Source organism: Lynx canadensis, chromosome C1 (assembly GCF_007474595.2).
Source record: "Lynx canadensis isolate LIC74 chromosome C1, mLynCan4.pri.v2, whole genome shotgun sequence".
Lineage (NCBI taxonomy): Eukaryota > Metazoa > Chordata > Mammalia > Carnivora > Felidae > Lynx > Lynx canadensis.
Window position 1 is genome coordinate 91,360,065 of NC_044310.1, and position 23,568 is coordinate 91,383,632.

The following is a 23,568-nucleotide window of genomic DNA, read 5'->3' on the forward strand; positions in this document are numbered from 1 at the left end:
TCTAAATGATTATGAGCTGGGTGAAAATTCCATTTTCCTAGTGAAAATAATGTGGAGCTATTAAACTCAACTTCTGAGATTGTTTGTGGGGTTGCATATTAATCTTCCTGAACACACACCTTTTATTCCATCTATAATTTGAATAAGCTCAAAATTAAACCATGCCTATGAAACAAAGCATTAGCTCCAATATTCAAAATGAAAGCTGAGTACTTTACAGTTCATAAAGGGAAGGAGACTTCTTGAGTACTCACCATGTGCCAGGCTCTTTGCTGGCATCCTTTTCACATGTTATGGTTTATCCTTCATATTTATTCCTTTATTATAGACAATTGATTTCAGAAGAGTCAATGGCAGAGCTGGGGTTTGAACCCAGATCTGATGGATGCTAAAACCCCTACTCTTCCTAGGCTATCAAATGGCTGAATTTCCTTCCTGGAGAGAATAATTTAGAATCTGCAGAGTTATGCTCCCTAATCCAATAAATGAGCCTGAATTATGTTAAAGGAATTCAAAGATTAGTATGGCAACTACCCAAATCTGCCAGCAAATCCGCCTGATGACAACAGTGATGATAATGATGACAAAAATGGTCCAGGACAGGTCAGGCATTCTTTCACTTTATAGATATAACCTCAGTTGAGTCTCACAACCATCCTGTGAAACAGGTGCCATCGTTATACTGATTGGCTGAGGCCCTGTGTGGCCGGGATGGGATGTGCACCCATATGCAGGCTGATGTGTGGGGCCAAGCTCCTACCGCTCTTCTATACTGCTGTCAAATAGAGCAAGCACCAAGAGACTAATTCTAATTATCCACATATTTAACTCAACTACTTGATGGAAGACAAAATACAGGAATGTTATAAAGCATATGTTCCCATGTGAACGAATAAACAATGGGGGAATGAATTCTCAATGGTGGTGAGGATGGTGACAATTTGATGGAAGGTCTAAGAGACACGAAATGTTAATATGTTGTAGAGAAAAAGCAGACACCAAAGACTCTGAGTAAAGAGCATGAGAGCTGGATAACGCACTGTACTACAAGGAAAGCGGGGGATTTTGTATTTCTGAGCACAGTTGTGCTGGTGATGTCAGGCACATACTACTACTGTGTACTCCTGGAACAAGCCTTTCCTGGCCCTTAGAACAGGCTCCCACCCTCTCCTGAGCCAGCATGCCCCCACCACTGAGGACAATCCTCAGGCCTGCTCTGCCAAAGGAAACTTGCCTCCGTGCCTTTCTGGTTTAGCAGTTTGCTATTTTCTGTGCAAAATTTGAATCAAGACAGAAAAAAAACAAAAGTCAATCTCTGACATAGTCTCTCTAGGGAATATGTGTTGGAGGTTTTCTTTTACAAGGCAAAAACAGGCAAATGTTTCTAAGAGTAGTAGTGGCTATTCAGGCTCTGAGGCCGTACTGCCTATGTTGGAACCTCAGTCCTGACACTTACCAGCTGTATGATCTGGGTCAAGTTGCCACCTCTCATGAGCCTCAGTTTCTTCATATGAAAAATGGAGATAATATGGGGTTCCACCTTCTGGAGTTGTTGTTAGTCCACACAAAGCATTTAGAACAGTGTGTGGCACATAGTGAACACAGCAGTAGATATTATTTGCCACTACTTGAGTATATCTTGTAGGTTCATAACTTTCAGATTTCATAAATCTGATCAAAATTAGGGCTTCCATTCCCTTGTTGATTATGAGGTAGATGTTGAATTATGGAATTGTTCAATAGACTCTTCAACTCTCAAGAAATCAATGTAATGCAAGTAGTAACTATTTTATTGACATATTTACAAAATATTACAAACTGAAATACCATTCTAATTCACCATATTACACAATGGCTGCATACAGGCAAGACAAAGCATATGGAAGAAACGTTTACTTCTGTCTTTGGTATTAGAAATCTACACAAATCCGCAGCATTTAAAATTTCCAATACAAAGTATTAAACACAGACAAAGATGTAATTGGCAATGTCATGAAAAGGGGCTCTAATGTCCTCTGCTAGGAAACCCCCAGGTCTATGAAATGCAACAGGAAAACCAAACACCATTTGTAAGGGAGGGAGTCTCTTGGCTAAAATAACAATAAAAGAAACAATATAGGCTACAGTACTATACATAGGAGTATTTCAATTTGTGTGAAGTGACTTTCTCCGTAACAACATTTGGCTGACAGTAACAGACAAAACATTCCCAAGACACAGGATCGCAGGTAAGACTTCATAGGAAAGAATCCATTCTGAGAGTACATCTTGAGGGTATAACTTTACTGTACAGAACATTTTATAAAATTCATTTTTGTGATCATTTACACATATACAAAAACTTAACTGGTTTTAGCAAATAATTTTTCTAAAACACAATCACAGTTTACATAATTCTGAGGTAAAGGTCCTGAATCTATCTTGAGAAGTCCTAGCTCACGAGGGTCTCTGAAGGGGGATATGTCCTACTGAACATTAAGTTATGACATTAAAGTGGGTTGGGGAGAGGGCAGGTCACACCTACCTACCTCATTTCAGAGATGATCCAGAATTTCAGAACTGAATGTCCCTAGTTTGGCTCTATTAAATTAATGCTTCTCATGTTTTGTTTGGTTGTCTTCAAACATGAAACACTCTGAATCTTGTCAGAACAAGACTTCTGCTACGGAGAAAAATTTTCATCAGCAAAGGGCCAAGTTAGTGTCTTAACCTGACTGTCTTGACTAAGGACTCTGTATGTCCCAGGAAGAACATATTTAACCTCCTCACATAAAAAGTAAAGGCTTGGTCAAATGCACTGCAAAACAGATCTTCCCACCAGTTAACGGACACCCCCAAGGGGCCTGCAGGTGGGAAGATCCTAGTAAAAGGCTGGGAGCCCACAGTGAATAAGACTAGAAAAGTCTTAGTGACCCTCCTGTCCCAGAAATGCATATAGATAGGACCCAGCTGGGCTTCCCTTTCAAAAGCCTCACCAAAGTTGTCTGTGCTACTGTAAATACTCCAGGAAAACGTGAGATTCAACAAATATGTCCTTTTTTTTTGGGGGGGGGGGAGCTTATGTTAATAGATGTTGCTTCCATAAAATGACTTACAATCAGTTATAGCCCTTGATCTGTTTCTGTAAACAATGCCACCTTTCCCAGGTTACTTGAAATTACCCAGAACATACCCAGCCAAGATTATTTCATAGAGTGAATTACACATTTCCAAAATAACTCTATGAAATCATGAAGGCTGTGAAAATTTAATATGAAGACACTCTTTTATGTACTTTTTTTTTATATGAAGAAGTTTGCAAATATAATCAAAACATCAAATGAATAATTAAAACCCCTCTGGGATATATCACTTATGAAGCAAACCTGAGCATTTGCCTCCTCTGTTTTATCATGAGTAACATCTGGGGGTAAAAGTGTCTGCCAGGTGATGAGTCACCTTGTGAGGCAATTTAAGACAAGGAGTGCTGGACCTTTCCCGGAAGCTGCCCAAAAAGCAAGACTCTGATTTTTCCTCATGCTGGGAAAAGCAAAATTAAACTTCTGCTTCTTTGTACCATCAAAGATTCTGGTGAATGGCACGTGAGAAGAAAGTAAATGTGTGTCCACCATTTACTGATAGCTGGCGTTCATGGTGCCTGACCACACATGGTAAAAAGAAATACGAACCAATGTGTTTGCAGGGCTCTTTTGGGGGAAAAAAAAAAAAAGCTTTTGGCTGTGCCCTAGTCCCCGACAATGACAGACTGGCAGGCTGTTTCTTGCACAGCTCTAGGCAAGCCATTAATCTGTCAGTACCAGCATCTTTAGAAATCCCAGCATTAAGACTTAGGAGGGGAAAAGGAGGGAGGATGTTGAATAGCCAGAAATGTGGCTTTTTAAACACTTCAGTTAATTCACAATGCTGTGCAGGCTTCTGTTTATCCCTTCTCTGAAAGTTCTGGTGCAGGGTGTAACGCTGGAGTGGAATTTATTCATCCTCTTCCACATACGTGGATGGAAACCAGCCCACCTAAAAAAGAAAAGCAACCAACATAGCAACATGACTTCACATCTGGCATTTCAAAGGGCTCTACAAATAGAGCATTTAGTTTTTATAACACCCCGATTAAACTGGGGTTTTATGGCCACTGTAGGTAAAGGAGATTGATTTAACTGCCCTAGAAGCCCGACAGAATGAGTGATGGAGACAGAGGAATAAAAGAAGCCTAAAGAGTGTTCTAATGTGCTAGCACACAGACAAATATGTAAATTAAGTGTACTAAGGGGCTCTACTATTTAACGCTTCCTATTTCTGCTATAGAACAGGATACAAAGGGGTACTATGTCCCCATTCTTTCCAATTTAGATCAGCAGCTCTTATAAATATTCTATGTTCCACATAAAATTTATGCTCTGAGGCTTATGGACTAAAAAGAACGGAAATGTTCCTCAATCCTTTTCCAAATAGGAAGCCATCTAACCTGCCTAGGTGAACTTTATTTATGCCACAATCATATTCATTCAACATCTTTTTCTTGAGTGTCTATTTTCAGTGAGGAACACCACCACTCTCCAGAGCCTTGGCTCTGTGGGGTGAAGGCTTCTCCCCAGCCCCACGGTGGGTGCCCACGACAGCCCGGTCCCCTTCCTTCACCCGCACAAGCACATCGAGAGGGACAGCTCACCCTGCCATTTACTTCTCCTCTCCACCAGCCATTTGCACTCATCTTCGTGTAAATCTTCACCACGTCTCCTTTCAGCAAGGACAATTCTCGCATGTCTCTGGCACAGAAGTCATACCGAGCAACGGCGATGCCCAGCACTTTCGGACTTAGCACTGGAAAGAAATGATGGTGAGTCAGCAGTGATCTGTGGTCCCACGACCACCAGAACCTAATCAGATGAATGTTATAGATGCAATCCAAATGCACAGCCATGATTTCACTACAGACTAGTGATAATGATGGAGGACCTTGAAAGCAGCAGGGTTGCTGTTTCAATTCAGTCTGGTGTGGTCAAGTTCATTTCAGGCAGTTTAAAGAACCGCTGTTCTGTTTTATTCTTCATCAGAACCCCAAAACAGGGACTAGCTTTTGTTAAAAAAAAGAAAAGAACCTAAAATTACCAGCATGCATTCCCTATGGATGGCACAATGATCTATTTCTAACTAGAACCTCTAAGGTCAAAGGTTTACATTTTTATCTCATAATCTCTCCAACTAAGACTTAAAACAACCAAATGCTTTGCTCTGAAATTCTCCTATTGAATCCATGTCATTGTCATTACTTCTAGTTAAAAGGCTCTTCCTTCCCCAACCAGCCCTTTTTGGTTAAAACTTCTTGGGGACAAACTCAATTGTTGCTTCATATAGAGTTTCACTATGTGAAGAAGCTTCAGTCAAGTTTCACAGAAAGAATGCATAAACACCATCAATTTATCCTCTTTCTTTCAAACAAATACTGTAGGTACAGAAAACCTTTACTGAAGGAATGAAGTGCTAACTTACTCCTTGTCCTAACCCACCCTGCCCCGAAAGAAAAGCTCTATTCAAGCTGTACATTTTTTCTTCTCTAGTGTTTTATAACACATTTCATATTAACTTCTCTACCTGTTGCTCCTTGGGGTTATAAAGTGTTTTCAATTATATGTGCAGTGATTCTGAGAATCACTCACCTGGGAACGGTAGGACTTTATAAACCTTAAATGGGAGAGGAACACAAGTGTAAGAAAAACAAATGGGAAATGCCATCCATCTGTATTTTTAACAGTTCCTGGTGCCCAGGCAGCTGCGGTTATGACCTGCATTACCCTGGAAGAGCTTGCCCACATGGAGACAGGGATCTCTAGCCTATTATTCAGGGCTCTGCAGTGACAGGGTTTTTTTTTAGTCTCCAGGTGTCCATCATAAGATAAACGAATAGCAATGCTGTAGATTTCAGAACTGTAAAGGGAGTAAAAATGGGTCATTTTATTTTACTGTTCAGACACAAACCACTTTAATAGTTTTCTTACTGAAAACCGTCCCATTACCGGGGCGCTACTCTTAGAGTTGGCGCACATAAAGACACCCCTGTGACGGAAAAACCAATCATCACCTTAACTGTGTGACCTTGCACAGGTCTTTTAACCCTTGAGGCCACACTTTTCTCACCTATAAAATGAAAACTCTATGCTAGATGACATCCAAGGTCTTTCTAGTACTAAATGTTATGATTCCATTGGGACTTACAGGTTAATTTTTAAAAATCTGTAAGAAAACATACTTGACCTAGCCATAATGTACTCCCCTACATGTCACATCAACAGCCATTAAATTCTCAGACTAATGACTGAAATCAAGACCAGAATGCCCACACACAAACTGATGGGCACAGTCATCCTTCCAAGCAACATGAAATATGTTTTACTTATATTTGGAGACAAAGTTGGGATTGGGTTCTGTTTATTTTCTTAATGGGAATAAGTAAGCATTGGCTTTTCTCAGCTAAAATTTCTGATCCTCAAGAAAACTAATGATTTTATAGAGTGCTTCATCTCCCGCTTTATACTTTCAGCCCTCAACACTTTCCAACCTCTCCCCAAAAGACAAAACAAAAAATGTCTAACGGAAATACATAACACAAGCATACACACAAAACCAGGAGAGTGAAATGTCATGACAGACGGTGACTATGACAGAGAAGAGGAAACTGCATGGTGGGAATGGGACTCTAGGGACTATTTGTGAGAAGATGCATCTACATGAGAAGCTACACATAGAAGTCAAAGTATTTTATTTGCAAACAGAAGCAAGTTGAAAAGACATATAAAAGCAGTAAAGCAGTACCTGACCAGAAAGGAGTAGAAGAAGGGGGAACAAAGCTGTAGTCTGGAGGAGTTACAAAAGAAAACCCACAGAACAAAGAAGGGGCTTAGAGAAAGAAAGAAAAAGAGAGAAGCAAAAGAGCATTTAGGTAATGGCAAAAAATCTCAACACGGCTATTTCGTTGTCTATAATCCTAAGAAAATGGTCACATCAAATTTGGAGTATTAAGCTTCACTTTCACCCACTTCTCTATCACCATTTCTAAATGAAGGACAAGCCAGATTTTTACATTTTGATTGACACTAGTTCTGAAATTTAGAGCTATCCCTTTAGCGGTGAACACAGCATACCCACTCTACCATGGTGCCATCTTTGAACCCCTCCCATCCGAGGATGGCCTTCTTTTGATGTGATACACAATTCCCACTTTGCTACACCAGTGGAAAAGAGGAGACTGTAAATTCTTAATGTAAAATATGCTTCACATCAAAACTGATATAAGCAAGTAAGAGCCTCTAGAGTAGGGTCAAGGAAACATGCAGAGCCCATAGGAAAGTCAAGGAAACACTCATACAATTTGTTAGAAACCATCCCCAACCCCTAACCAAGCATGCACATGCTAATTTATTACCACAAATAAAATGTAAATCGCTTCAAATCTTACCATACCTGGACAAGTAAATACATCCGGAAATTTTGGGAATGTATGGAAAAGTTCTATGCAAAAACTCTACCCTCAGAAGCTTTTTAGTTTACTTTTAATAATAAAAGCTAATAATCATCAAATGGTTCTGAAGTGTTAAATGTCCTGCTCAATGTTTTATATTCAATATTTAATTTAGCCATCACAACAATTCAAAGAGGAAGGTACTAATACCACTTTCCTTTGATATTTTTAGAACAACCTAGATTCAAACCTAGGCAGTATGACTTTGGGGTCCAGGCTTATAATTGCTGCATTGCTCTGCATCTAGCACTCTGCTTTAGGTACCTCCATAAGCAGTTATAAAACTCTACCTGTTAATATCATGGTGCCATTGCAAAGGAAAAGAAAGGCATGGTTATACATTTTCTTCCAATATTTATTCTCCCCCTTCATCCCTGCAATAGGTTATCTGGCCAGGCCAAGTTTGCCCAAAAGGAAGACTTCATTTCTCTGTCTTTATGCAGGACTATGCAACTATATGACTAAGTTCTTGCCACTACGATATAATAAGCAAGGGTGTTGGAAGGTGGCCTGTGGTACCTTCCCTGGCAGGGCAGCTGGCACATGCATTCACCTTTCTTTTTGGTTGTTCATTCTACCCTGCTGTATGGAATTTACAAGCTACCATCTGGGTCCGTGAGAAGAAAGGCCTTGCTTTAAGGACAGTAGCTCATGAGCTTCAGGGAAGCTGGAGTTCTGAAGATTTTATGGAAGAGGTGACCTGCCCTTTCCCCCAGCCTTGGTCTGGCCACTTCCAGGTTTTTATGAGAATGAGAAATAAATGTCTATCCTGTTTAAGCCAATGTTTTCTCGGATTTCTGTTACTTGTACCTGGACCTAATCTAAACTGTAACAAAAGTTTCTATAACCGAGGAGGAGGTGAAAGTGGGCTAAACAAACTGCAATGCATCCATATAACCTTGCAATACAGATTGTCTCTTTCAGACCATTGACTGATTTGATAGCCACAGAATTCTCCCAAAGTTAATACTCTTGTCAGGAAGGGCTTCTTTGATACCTGGGAACAGTCGTAACTCATTAAGGGGATCCTCAGATCCTATTTAAGTAGACTGGCCGTGGGAATTGGAGGAGATTTAGTTGCTCTTGCAACCATGGACTATGGATCCCTCATATAAGACACTTTCCTCATGAATGTCCTTACATATTTACTTTTAACCTACCCTGAAGTATATCCTTGTTGATAATCAAGGCTCTCTTCTAATCCATTACATCTCCCACATTACATTATTTTTTGTTTTAAAACTCAGTGATACATGCCATTACAACTAATTTTACAATATGCTCAATTCATTTACTGCCATGCAACATAACTGGTTTAATTTCCTTGAGATGTTATACACACTATTAGAGACAAGAGGGGATGCCATCTCTAATGAGAAAAATGGCTCACATCTAACTGTATCTTGACAATCTGCAAGATTTCTATCCCATGTTTGTGAGAACTTAAATTAGAACCCCCATTCTACACATTCCTTCTGGCAGGTACTAGAATTTTCTCCTTGGACTGCTTTCTAAGTGTCCATCCTTCACTATCTCTCTGGGACTATTTATCCATAAAGTAATAAAAGAAGACTGCATTTCTCCAAAATTTCTAAGGAAGATAATTTAAGTCAGCAGTCTGAACTATAACAAGAGATAAGTTAGCTCTAGAAGGAAGATATAAGAAATCATTGAAAACACAATTAAATGAAATTTAAATAATCAATAGGTAGATACATTAGATCAGATAAACTATCTCTAATTTAAAAATATCTAACATTCCTGGGGCGCCTGGGTGGCGCAGTCGGTTAAGCGTCCGACTTCAGCCAGGTCACGATCTCGCGGTCTGTGAGTTCGAGCCCCGCATCAGGCTCTGGGCTGATGGCTCAGAGCCTGGAGCCTGTTTCCGATTCTGTGTCTCCCTCTCTCTCTGCCCCTCCCCTGTTCATGCTCTGTCTCTCTCTGTCCCAAAAATAAATAAACGTTGAAAAAAAAATTTAAAATAAAAAAAAAAATCTAACATTCCTGAAGTGATATGGATAATGCCTCACTATGCAGAGTGAACTTGAATCTGTTTCAGATACACAGTATCAGTGTGTTACCTTCTCTCTTATCTAACCCTCAAAGCCTTATAAGCACTGGCACTCATGTCAAATAGCTACAGTTGGAATCTTCCTCAATCTTATCTAAAATATTATAATCTTAGCTGAATGGTAGCTATTCCCCCAGGGTTAGGCCTTGGCTCCTCTACTGGCTTCAATGGGAACTAATTTTTTTCCCCAGTGAAGGGAACAAACAGATTTTAAGATATGCCTTGGCTCCTCATCTGAATTCCAGTCTGTGATTTCAGGTATTTTCATGACACTGCCATGAAGGACAACCACTATCTCCGATGCAACCTGCCTGAAACCAAAGTCATGATCCCCCTCCCCATAACCTAGCTCAACCCTCCACATTTTTTTTTCAATGACTCTTGTGTTCTTTGCAAACTACCCTTGCAAAGTCAGTATGCTTTCTGCCTCTTCCTGTTCACTCTCTTCTTCCTCCGAAATATGAAGTTATTCCTTCACCAAATTCTCAGCTCCATCATTCCAACCCAGGTACTTACGCCATTTCTAAACTAAGACAACTGCCTCCCAATTGGTCTTTTTGCTTTCAACATTTTTTCCATTCTATATGAAATACTGCCTCTCAGCTACTCACAATAGACAAAGATTCATCATTCCTTTTCCCAGATTAGGAAATCCAAACTCTTGCCCTGAATTCCATGGCTACTTATAGTCTGGCTGTTTCCTGTCTTTCTAACCAAATATTCCATCATTTTCTCATATAAATTCTTTACCCCTAGACAAGCTGGTGGGCATGCACACCAAGGCCCTCAGTATTGGTTTCTTTCACGAATGTTTCTCCTCCATCTTGCCTCTGCTAACCTTAACCTCCTTGTCTCCAAGGCTCTGCTCAGGCCCTTTCCAGGAGTCTTCCATGACCAATCCCAACACTTGTCCTCTTCCCTATTCTTTCTAGTCATCTCTAGGCACTTACATCGTGGCACTCCCTGGCTCTACTGTTTAATTATTGCATGTGCTCCTGTGTTCTATCTCCAAAAAGTTGTTGATTCTGGAGAGCAGAGGCTAACTCTTACACTGCTTCTGCTTCTCCACAGGATCGGGCCCAGTGCTAAGCACTGAAGCTGCTGAATGGACAAGTGTCTCAGCAGGATATTTAATTTTGCAAGCTCCTTATGTCTCCTCCTCCTATTCATTTAGCTCATCTTCTGCACACTTAACTGCTCAAAAAGACCTCCAACAAATCCAGCACAACACAAAGAAAAGAATGTGAAATATTTTCAGGTTTCATTCCCCAGGATCTCTGAGAACCATAATCTATTGATGATATTCTTACAATAACTAATTTTTTCTGAGATGCTGAACAGCCATTAAATACTGTACATCTCTTGGCATTAAGCATACTGTATGCCTGAGGAATCCTCTTAGGGGTAAAAGGTTAATAAGTTTCTCCTACCACCCAGTGTATAGCTTTCAGCCAAATATTTTAAAAATTGGTAGGGATGCTTTCTAGTTTTCTATACATCGTAGCATGACTTACTGTTGCCATTCTTCCTATACATTAATTTTCATTGCCTTTGGGTCCTTAATTCTCAAAAGCTGCCAAAATAGCATCTGAATGTCTTGCATCTACAGAGACAAGAGTATAAAACAACACGTTTCCCTTGGAAAGTATGGGTTTAAATATAGATGTAAATGATGTCAGAATAAAGTATTTGATAAAAATTTTTTTTTGCAGAATGGCTTAACCTGCAAAACATATTTACATCCTTACCGAGAACATATCCACCTATTTCGAAACACATATAGAAATACATGTTTTCTTCATCAAACTCCTTCTCTCATACCAAGATGCCACTAATTGAAGAATTATTGGCAGGTGTATATCCTGGAATGAAACTAGAAAGAGCCGAGTAACAGTGTATTCAAATGACGATGTTGGGGGAATGATTATCTCCCATTCCTTTCACTTCCTGGGCTCATACTCACTTCACCACCTAGTATTATAGATAGCCTATCTGCTAGTACATCACATCATTTTGGGAAGCTTCTTGAGAGAAACAACTCTTTTTATTCATATCTGTATCCTCTGAGACAATGTTAAGTCTATGTTGAGACCGTTATCATTGAGTAGTCATTCGCAAACTGCAAGCTTTAATTCAGGGCCTAACTTCCCTCCTTTCTCAAACACTTTGAGCTCCTTATTAGCACAAACAAAGGAGAAGTTTACTCAGAGAGACCAACACATTCAGGCTGGTCTCTCTGGCTATTTTTCACATGATACCTGGTGCTCAGTTGGGCTAACATTGATGGGGCATTATGAAGTGAATGGCTCATACTTTAGTGACTTAATATTCCTCATTAGGAACTACTAAGGATGCAGTCAAATATTATTTATCAACTTTTCCAAGTTAAACAAAACCTAAAGTACAAATATTCTCTAACTGAAACAGAAGTTACCTGTTAATAAACTGGGAATAGAAGCTATAAATCATTAGTGAATATTATTCAGTTCTGACACTTGACTGACAAGACAGAACCACCGAACACAGAAGTGTATCAGTTAAGAAAAGAAGAACAGAGAGTTTAGTGTAGAATAAAAAGTGCTAGAGAATTGATATTTGATGCCTATACTTTTGTGGCAAGGCTAGTGAAACGTTGCTTTGAAGTTTTAGCTCTCCTTGATTAGGCCATTCATGTTCATGAGCAAATGAAAATCTATTCAACTTTCAATAATATTTGAAATGTATACCCTGTGGAGGCCAAGCTCAGTCAACACTCTTCCTTAAGATACTGGTTATCAAATCACAAAGTATTTTTGAACTACCACTTAATCATGTATTACATGTATAACTGAATATGAGCCTAAGCATTTGCTAATTATTTTCTGAGACAGACATTGCCTAACACTCAGCTTTAAGTTGTAACAACCACAAGTGTTCACATTCACTTATGTAAAAAGAAGCTGTCAGTAAAGAGATCAGCAATGGTGCTACCATCAATAGAGTGATCTCTGGGAGTTTGCTGCGCAGCAGTGGCCTGGAGGAGAACCGTGTTCCTATGTGGGACACTGTGACGAGCGACCCAGTAGATTCTTTTTTTTTTTTTTTTTTTTTTTTTTTTTTTTTTTTAAATTTTTTTTTTTTCAACGTTTATTTATTTTTGGGACAGAGAGAGACAGAGCATGAACGGAGGAGGGGCAGAGAGAGAGGGAGACACAGAATTGGAAACAGGCTCCAGGCTCTGAGCCATCAGCCCAGAGCCTGACGCGGGGCTCGAACTCACGGACCGCGAGATCGTGACCTGGCTGAAGTCGGACGCTTAACCGACTGCGCCACCCAGGCGCCCCCCCAGTAGATTCTTTTTACCAAGGCTGTCTACAGATGGCCTAGCAGCAGAGAGCATGCTGAGAATTTAATGAATGTTTAATTTAAATTTGTGGTCCTTAACCTGGTTTTATTTTAGAACTTAGCCATGCCTTAGACATAGTGTCAAAGACTTGCTCCCCTGCCAATGTTTATAATGTTTACTGTACATCTTATATATTGTCACTGAAAAAAAACTAAATAATTTAGATTGGTTTCATTTCATCGAATGCTGACATCTGGCAAATAGACCAATCTCCCTTAACCTGAAATCCAAAATTATAACAAGGAAAACTTAGGTCTAGAAATCCTGGAAAAAAAAAATAAGAAGTCTGTACTCAACACTGCACAGTGTAAGCATAGAAAGCCAGTATCAAGAAAAAGATGAGTATAAGGCCTTTCCTGTTGTTACAGAAAATTAGACCATTTGACATTTCTAGGCATTTCAGATTATTTATAGACATCTAGTTTATCAAAACATGAACTTAACTCTAACTCCTTACTCTTTAAAAATAATTGGTAGAGGGGCACATGGGTGGCTCAGTTGGTTAAGTGTCTGACTTCGGCTCAGGTCATGATCTTGTGGTTCATGAGTTCGAGCCCTGCACTGGGCTCTGTGCTGGCAGCCCAGAGCCTGGAGCCTGCTTCTGATTGCGTGTCTCCCTCTCTCTTTCTGCCCTTCCCCAACTCGTGCTCTGTCTCTCTCTCTCTTAAAAATAATCATTAAAAAATTAAAAAAAATTGGTAGATGTTTATTAAGCAACTACTGATGAGTATTGTGCTAAGGTGCTATTGGAGATACAACAATAAGAACATCTGACTTCAAAAGAGCTTACAGATTGGTGAAAAGACAGACACATACAGAAATGATACAGAGATAGGGAAACCATTCATTTTGGATTAAGAATGCTAGGACTACACTTTAGGCTTCATCTGAGCCTCTCCTTAAAAACAAAAACAAAAACAAAAAAAACCTCCAGTCTTCCACTTGCTCAGGTCAAGAGCTTAGTTATCCTTGTGTCTTCTCTTGCTATTCAATTTCACATCCAGTGCAAATATCCTGTTGGATCACCTTCAAAATGTATCACCTATGCGGCTACACGTTGGTTCAAGTTGCTACCATATCTTAGCTGAGGAGCCGCATGAGCCTCCTCACTGGTCTAGGGAGGCTTCTACCTTGTCCCACACGTCTCCATGGTCTTTTGTCAATACAGAAGCCAAAATAATCCTATTAATACTTAAGGTTCAAATCATGTCTCTCCTTTGCTTAGATCCACCAGCAGCCTCTCATTTCCTCCAGGCTAAAAGCTAAAGTCCTAAAAAGCAGCACATGGTCTGGCTTCCCTTACCTGTCCTTCTGCTCTGGCCACATTGCACATGTCCTGTCATATATGCTTTCTTTGCACTGGCTATTCCCTCTCACTTTTGTCTTTACTCAAGTGTCACCTTCACAATGAGGATTACTTTGATGCCCCATAAAACAGTCATGGACATACATCACTAGTGCTTTGTGGCACAGAGAGAAAACAGGCTTTATTGGCCAGGGGGGATGACATGTAGGCAGAGAAGTAGGTAGAGAGCACCTCAAATTCCCGTTGTCCTATTGCTTAGGTTGGGCACGGATAGTCTGCACACTCCATGGTCAAAGCTTCCAGCAGCCTGCTCTACAGACTGATAGGGTATTTACGCAACCTTATAATAACAGAAATTCCCTGTTATGGACTGAATGTTTGTGCTCCCCCTTTCTCCAAACTCATATGCTGGTATTAGGAAGTGGGGCTTTTGGGAGGTGCTTAGGTCATGAGGATAGAACCCTAATGAATGAGATTAATGCTCTTATTAAAGAGATCCCACAGAGTTCCCTCGCCCCCTTCCACCATGTGAAGATATGTGGTGTCTTCTATGAACCAGGAAACAGGCTCTCAGCAGATACTGAATCTGCTGGCACCTTGATCTTGGACTTCCCAGATTCCAGAGCTGTAAGCAATACATTTCTGTTGCTCATCAGCCATTCGGTCTATGTTATTTTGTTATAGCAGACTGAACAGACTAAGACACTGGTCATGTGAATGGCCTCGTTAGGGGAGCTTCTGGAGCAAGTGGCTGGTGTCAACCTCTTCTAATGTTGAGAAAACTCACAACTGTTGAGCCAGCTTTCTGCTAAGCTACCAAAAGGAGGAAAAATGAGCCCCTTCTTATCTTCCTCATCTTCCTCCCATTCCCCAGTTAAAATAGTAAACCATCTCTAGCACTCCTGAGTACCATCGCCCTGTATATTATTTTTCCAGGGCACTGACCAACTTCTAATGTACTATATAATTTATTTTTACCTATTATCTGCCTTCCCCACTAGTGTGTAAGTTCCACAAAGGCAGAGACGTTTGTCTGTTTTTTTCACTCCTGTGTATCCCCAGCAATTTGAACAAGGCCTTCCCTGCAGTAAGCTCCCAATAAAGATCTGTTGAATGAATGAATGTGGGGATCTATGGCGGGGGTTGCTGGTGAGAAGAGATGAGGAAAGTTCTTGGATTCATCCAAATAGAAGTGTATCCTATGAGAAGGAAGGAGAAAGGGAAGAGGGAAATTAACAGAGAAGACTGAACTTTAAATAGAAAGGCAGCCTTGAATAGAGAAAAATCTGAACCAGCAAGTCAGTTAATATAGGAGGTTTTATGCTCAATTTTGACAAATTTGAGTGAATCCATAGCAGGATGGCCAGGATGGTAACAGATTTGGCCACCAACAACTGAGAGTTCAAGCAAAGCCTGAGGATGATCTCTCAGGAATGTCATAAAAGGTACTTGTTTGGGGGTGCCTGGGAGCTCAGTCAGTTGAGCATCTGAGTTCGGCTCAGGTCATGATCCTGCGGTTCTGTGAGTTTGAGCCCCGCATCAGGCTCTGTGCTGACAGCTCAGAGCCTGGAACCTGCTTTGGATTCCGTGTCTCTCTCTCTCTCTGACCCTCCCCAGCTTGCTCTCTCTCGCTCTCTCTCAAAAGTAAATAAACATTAAAAAAATTTTTTTTTTTAAAAAGTACTTGTTTGAAAAAACCTTGACCAGGGCCAATATGGCTGTTAAGTCTAAGGAGCCTAGATACCAAGTACCCCTCTGCACCCCAATCTATCGTTCAGACATTAAGCTAAATTTGATGTCACACTTAAGGGGTATGTGTGATACAGTACGTGGTACAAATAGATGCTCATACATATTGAACGCAGAAAGGAACGAATGAAAGGAAAACCTAGTCACTTCCGTACTTAATTTCTCACGCTATTGGAAAAGAAGAGAGTTACAGAATTAAGACCTGCTACCTTATGCAGATTTGGAATGGGATCGGTGGGGTATCAAGAAAAGAGAGCTCTCAGCATTGTACCTCAAAGCTGGGAGCCTCATCCAAATTTTAGGAAGGAAAAGAAAGAATTCTTCTCAATTTAGATAAGCTGCTGCTTGTTTTTCAGGAAAAAGAGATGAGAAAGACTACAGCCTTTGATCAGAGTTGCCATGGGAGGGTACTCTAGTCAGGGGACAGCACGTACATTGAGACTAGTTTTTAATTTAGAATATAAGGTCTATGGGGAGGGACAGTATAAAAGATGAAAAATATTAAAACATAAGGACTACTTTTTGAGCTTTTAAACATTAAACAAGATGGCTTTCAATGAGGTTATCTGAATCTGTAGAATTTCTATCTGCAAGCTATATTTCTGGAGGGACCCTGGGTACTGGCTACTAATTTTTAAAGCTATCAGGTTTGGGATAAAAATGCCTTATAGTAGCTAGTAAAGCTCTCAAAGTAAGTAAATAAAAAAGAGAAGTCCAGCATGACCTGATAACGAAGATGTGCAACTATAGTTGATCAGTTTCCCAAGAACAGTAAATTCTGTGGACATCATAGACACGCTGAGGAAAAAGAATTTTAGAATGTCCGCCATTTGTTGTAGCTCCTTTAGCCCATAGAAGGGAGTGGATACTGGGAGAATGTAGCTGAAGCCCAGGGAATGGCAGTAAGAAATCCAAGTCCCAAGGAGAAGGGCTTTATAAATGCATTAAAACATGTCAAATGAGGCTAAGGTAGCATTTCACACTGGACAGCAGTATTGGAAGTGGTGGCAGGAGTAGCGGGCACAGGAAGAGCTAAAGCATACAGCACTACCCACGTGCCAGATATTGTTCTAGGTACTTGACATATACCAACTCTTTTAAGGCTCATCAAATGGGCTTTAAACACTATGAGCCAGTATTGCATGATGAAGTAAATTAGGGAAACTGTCCCTTTCCTGTGTCATACAAGCAGCACTTGTGGGGTATCTGTTTGACAAAGGAAGCCTCTCATGACACTTCTTTTGGAGCTATTGCTTCACAGAATCGCTGGAGACATTAATCTAATGTATGTAATAGGTATTCTATTAATCACAAAATTATTAAACATCAGAATTATTAGGTTCTCATTGTGTATCAAATATTTTATATGAAGGAAGTTTCAGACATAAGTCTTGGAAACTCTCATTGGCTAGACACGCGTTCTCTTAGAAGACAGTGCATTTTACTGCAGGAATGTTACGATCCATTTAAAACACTTGATTGTATTAAGGTAATGGTTCCCTTCTAACCCCCATCTACTGACTGCCTGTCTACCCTAGTAATATAAGTCCTCCATGCTAACTTATAGACAACTGATAAATAACAAGCTATAAACAAACAAAATAAGGATGGAAAATTTTAAAATTTTAAATTTTAAAAAATTTAAAATTATAAATTGATTAAATTTTGAAATGGAAATTTTAAACTGATACTATGAGATTGTAATGGGTTTGAATGGTTCCAAAACACACGTCTACCTAGAACCTCTGAATATGATCTTATTTGTAAAATGGGTCTTTGTAGATATAAGCTAAGGATCTCCAGATGAGATCATCTCACATTCAAGTGGCCTCTAAATGCATTAGGGTGGGCTGTGAATGCAATGACAAGTATCTTTATAAGATACAAGAAAAGGGCAGGACACACAGAGGAGAAGGTAATGTGAAGACAAGGCAGAGACTGGAATAACGTCTCTATAAGCCAAGGGATGCCAGAGATTCCCAGTGGTCACCTGGAAACTATAAAAAAAAAAAAATACATAGAATGGATTCTACTTCAGAGCCTTGAGTAGAAACCAATCCTGCCAACACTTTGGTTTAAAATTTCTGGTCTCCAGGACTGTGACAGAGTAAATTTCTGTTTTTCTAAGCCACCCGGTTTATAGTAATTTTTATGGCAGCCCAAGGAAACTATTATAATAGGATTAAAACAAACATTTACATTATCAGAATAAAATTGAATCAAACCCAAATGCCAAGTGATCAGGGAAAGGGAGGACAAAAGACGGAGCATAAGATAAGGAGATCAGAAAATAAGGGTAGGTGAAAATGGGTATGTTGAATTACAAGCACAAGAAGGTAAAAACTAAATTAAGTGGATGTTTGAGGAGTTTGTATGTAAGAGGTAATAGATATTGTCCACTGTTATACTGTGATTAAACTAATAAATGGTAACTAAGGCATTGTCAGGATGTTTCAGGAATTATCAGAAATACAAAAGCTATATTATGCATACTGAGTTAAATATGAGTGATGCAATTTGTTTAAGTTTCTAACACAGTGTCTAAAATGAAGCTCATGCGCCTTGTCAGATGGTTAGGTGAATAATGGGGACACACGTGTGGAAGGAAAGAGACCACACCAGGGCAAAGCCACACAGGCTCTGGCTCTGACTTTGTCCTGCAAGGTCATTTGTATGGTCCCAGTGACCAAAGATTTTGTTGACTTCTGAGGGACTGCTATAGTATTTGTCCCCAAAAGGAACATACTGATGTATATTTTATTTTCAAACTGACCTATTTACCCATGATTTTTCAAATATCAACTACACATAGTGCTTTAATACTTGCTATTGTCTCCCATGGACCTTATTTTCTGACTTCATTTATTTAGTCCTCTCTGAACACATGTTTCATGAAAGGCACTGTGCAAAGTGCAATTTGAGAATGAGGAGCAAAGAAGTCTGGTTCCTAAGGTTTGAGGGAACATAACACCAGAAGAAATCATTTAACCTATATAAAAATAATACTATATTCTATGTAAACTATGAAATGAAGGTGTTAATGATTCATAAAGCTCTATCTTCAACCCAGACCACTCCTTCTGGTGCCAACTCCCTACTGAACCATCGAGTATGTACAGGTAACTAAAACTTCATGCAAAACTGAATGTTTTACCTTTTTCTCTATTCCTCTTATGTCTCTTCTGTTTCCTGGTCAGTCAGTGGCTTCACCATTTGCCAGTCGTCGAAGGCAAGTACTTGTGTTTCATGCTTGTACTACTGCTACCTCAATTCTCTTATCCAATCAATTCAACCTCCAGAAGATACCCAAATCTGCCATAGTTCTGTTCCACTTGGAACTCTGTCCAAATGAGCTTCATTCCTCTCTTAGGTATCTGTAATAACTTCCTAACTCACCTCTGTTCTGTCCATGCTCCCTTCCAAGCCACTCTCATGGAGTAGATAGTGGTCTTTTAAAACAATGTAAACCAGTTCATATCATTTTTTGTTTATAAAGCTCAATACATTCCCATTGTAGATATCAGAATGCACCTGCTATGCTCCAAACATGTTGGCCTTCCAATTCCTTAAACATACTACATTATTTCCTGATTAAGGGCCTTCACACAAGCTACCTCTCTACTGTGGAGTTTTCCTACTCTCTGCTACCTCACACCCTTTACACAGATCCTTTACATTTCACCTAGATGTCACTTTTTCTAAATGTCCTTCCCGGACACTGCAGGTTAAGTAGGCCCTCTTATCATACACTTTCATCTGTGCTTCTGCCTCACAAGACTTGTCAAAATTTCTGATGATTTTGTGAAGTTGTTTTCTGCTTGTCCCTGTCCACCAAACTGTCCATCTTATTTACTATTATAACTCCAGCATGTGGCACAGGGCCTGGCACATGGTAAGTGCTATGTAAATATTTATTCAATAAAAGAATAAACGAATAAGCAAATACAGTAAGGTCATATGTAAGGAATAGATGGTTTCAAATATGACCTACGTAGTATTCTACATACCCCCAAATCCGTGTCCCAAGCTCCCCTTGCACCTAGAGTGGGGGGGAAAAGCAGGATGCTGCTGCCATTTTCTCTCAATCTTGTTACAGCTAATGGGACGATCTCTCCATTTAAAAATTTTAATGCTGAAATTATTCATCCTTACAGTAGCAAGAATAACATGAAGAATTCCCATATACTTTTCATTCAAACTCCTCAAATGCTAACATTTTACCATGATTGTTTTATCAATCTCTATTATTCTTCCTGAACCATTTTAGAACACACTGAAGACATAATGCCCTTTACCTCTAAATACTTCAGTGTGTATTTTCTAAAGCCAAAGACATTTGCTTCTCATATATAATCCTGGTACAATTATCAGCAAAAACCTAACACTATTACTTAATCTAGAAACTTGAAAATTTGTTAACTGTCCTATGCATGTCCTTACAGCAAAAATAAATAAGTAAATAAAAATTATTTTTCAGGCACAGGATTTAATCCAATACATGCTGTGTGTACTCATCTCTTCAGTCTCCTTACTTAAACTGAAACAACTCCTCATTCTTTGTCTTTTAGGACGTTAACAATTTTGAAGCATACAGGGCAATTATTTTGTAGACTGTCCTTCAAACTGGGTTTGTCTGATGTTTCCTCACAATTAGCTTCAACATATGCCTTGTGAGGGCAGGAATACTACCAAAGTGATACTGTATATTTCTTAGAACATCACATTATGAGGTACAAGTGATCTACTTCTTCTAGATCAAGTAGATGTTAACATTGATCACTTGATTAAGGTGCTTCTATTTTTCCCTTTGTTACTAACAAGTTCTTGTGAGAAGATACTTTGAGATTATGTGAATATAGGAATAACCATTTTTTTTTAAAATTAGCCAGCTCTTCTCTATGGTCCAACTAATTCTCCCTAAATAAGAACTTGGGGAAATGTTTAACATCTCCTTATGGGTCATGAAATAGCTAATCATGCAACTTCTCCTAGTGTAATGGTCTATCAACATTCTACCTTGCCTCCTTCCCTCATGCATACAGAGAAAGCAACCTAGGATGCTATTTCTTAAAGCACATAATAAAATATCTAATCTCATTCATCATTCATCAGATGAGAAAGCTGAATTCCAGACAGGCTAAGTGACTTGCCTAAGGTCAGACAGCTACTCAGTTGCAGACCTGAAAATAATTAAGTGCTCATTGTAGAGCATGAAAGGCAAAAGTCAGTTCAGTGCCCTTCAAATACATAAGCCTTACAGATATACTGGATGTGTTCTAAGCCAGATTTTCTGTGCCAGTTTTTGGCAAGTAAGATCCACAGGACAGAGCAGAACATCTTCCATGGAGTCACTGCAATTTCTAGGGAAGCACAACAGCTCACTGCTATGCCCGAGTTCTCTGTTTTCTTTCTTTGTCACTTTCTTTTCTCTTGGCCACATTCATAAGTCATTTCAAAGGCAAAAATAAAGTCTCAGAGCCCTGGGAGAGAGCACTGCCTACAATGGGATCCTCACCTAGAAATGTTATATGCTTCTTGCCCAATCTGGACTCCTGTTTAATTCTGACCAGTATCTTTTTGTATGTTATTCTGCATTTGCGTGAGATAGTTCTGCTGTCATCTTATCATGTTTTACAAACTTGAAAAATAGTTGGTAATTTACCCAAGAATATTCTAACCTGGACTTGTACGGAAGCAAGCAGCCTCTTCTACAATGCCCTGGAACTTTCTTTTCCAAGGTGACTGTACTATTTCAGGAAAAAAAAAAAAAAAAGCAGGTTGCAGGAGTTGGAACTCTAATCTCAACCTCTACCCAGAACATAGGGTGGACCTAGGCATTAGCTTGCCTGCTTTGCTTCCTCCAAAATCTTTTAGATGTAATGAAGAGATCAGGGCACTGTCCAATCCAGTATCCCAAGGCAATACTTCCTGGTAAAAATTATTTCTAGATAATATGTAGCAGCATAGCCAAAGCTATGAACAGAGGTGAGGACTATAAAGACAACGTGCAAAATCTTTAGGTGGTGTTCTTCCTTCCCCCTTCTGAGAAGTAGGGTATGCAGAAAAATAGAAGCAGTGTTTTAATGAAGGGTTAACTCTCAACCAGGATCTGGTATATAATAGGCAAGGTATACTTGAATATCATAAAGGCAAAGATGTGAATTTCTATGAATTATAATTAGTAACTCAACTCAGAAATGTAGGAAAATGTTTGCTGTGTGAGGAGTTACTAGTAGTGATGGTGGTGTTAGTAGTCATAGAATCAGTTGTAGTGGATATTTATTGAGTTTTTACCATGTACCAGCACTATGCTAAATGCTTTACAACTCCTCATTTAACTCTGAGAACCATCTTAGTATTCTTCCTGTTTTATACAAAAGTGAGCATAAAGTAAATAAAACACAGGGAGAGTATCATAAATTTGATCTAAGATTATAACCATGCTGCACGGTAATGACCGAATAATCTTGGAGTCCAGACCACTGTACCCTTATTTCTGACTGACATACTAACTTACTCCCTCCTTTCTTTCTGGTAAGTTTGTAAATGAGATATTCCCTGACCACCCTATATAAAAACAGCAAACTCCCATATTCCACACTTGGCTGAGTGTCCCCATTAAAACAGAAGCTCCACAAGGGCAGAGACTTGTCTTCTCAACTGCTGTATCCCAGTACCTAGAACAATGCCTTGTCTGGGTCAGGTATTTAATGTCTATCTGTTGAAGGAATGAATAAATGGCTAACTGATAAACAAAACCAAACCCTGACAAAGATTAATTTTAAATGAAGATCTGCTTTTACTTCTTGACCTTCTTGTGCAGGTCTCTGTGTGACCTGCCCGAGTCGTTTAAAAACACCAGTCTTGGAGTATTTGAACACATAGCTCTATTTGTTGAAAAATTTCCTGTAGCTCTCATTGATGTTCAAAATCGTTCTGTTGGCTATTCTCTTTTTGTTTAAAAAAGAAAAAAAAAGGCAAAATGTCTATAACTTCATTCCTAGTAGCTAAATAAGTCTGAGCATTAAATACTTTGTTGAACCCTAGAGACAAATTTTAGATTAGGCAACTCTGCTCATTGCTGGACAACATCCTCTGAACACCTACACGTGCCGAGCACAGAGAAAGTGCTGGGAGGAACCATGCAGGGCAATACTCGGGCTAATGACCTTCCACTAAGATGGGACATCTGCTCTCCCTGATTGCCAACCTCTCCCACCTTGGCTTTCTAGAACTAAGGGAACTCAAACAGGATTTTTAGTATAATTGACCTCCTTGGCAACATTTGTTATCTCCTGCTGCTAGCAAGGCAAAGTAAAGGACTAGTAGGAAATTATACTTTTCACGTAGGGAAAAATATCATTAACTTTGGTAGTCTTAAGAAATTTGTAGGAAAACACTAGACCAAAATACAGAAAGGTAACTTTGAATAGGTGTTTAAAGTTTCAAGATAAACTGTGCTCTATTTTTATTACACAAGCTTGGATCATTTATTACCAATCCTTGTGAAGAGAACAACTATTCAGTTATTCAAATAAAAAAAT

At 39.4% G+C, this 23,568-nt stretch overlaps 1 protein-coding gene across 1 annotated transcript in view; it reads right to left on the minus strand.

Annotated features, from left to right (window-relative positions):
- Window positions 1-1,769: 1,769 nt before the first annotated feature.
- VAV3 (vav guanine nucleotide exchange factor 3) overlaps window positions 1,770-23,568 on the minus strand; it is a 375,285-nt gene continuing 353,486 nt past the window's right edge. Inside the window, exons 26-27 of the mRNA XM_030328294.1 lie at window positions 4,667-4,818; window positions 1,770-4,011 (exon numbers count right to left, since the gene is read on the minus strand). Of these exons, the coding sequence (XP_030184154.1) occupies window positions 3,970-4,011; window positions 4,667-4,818 (194 nt within the window). The 3' untranslated portion in view covers window positions 1,770-3,969. The remainder of the gene's footprint in view (window positions 4,012-4,666; window positions 4,819-23,568) is intronic.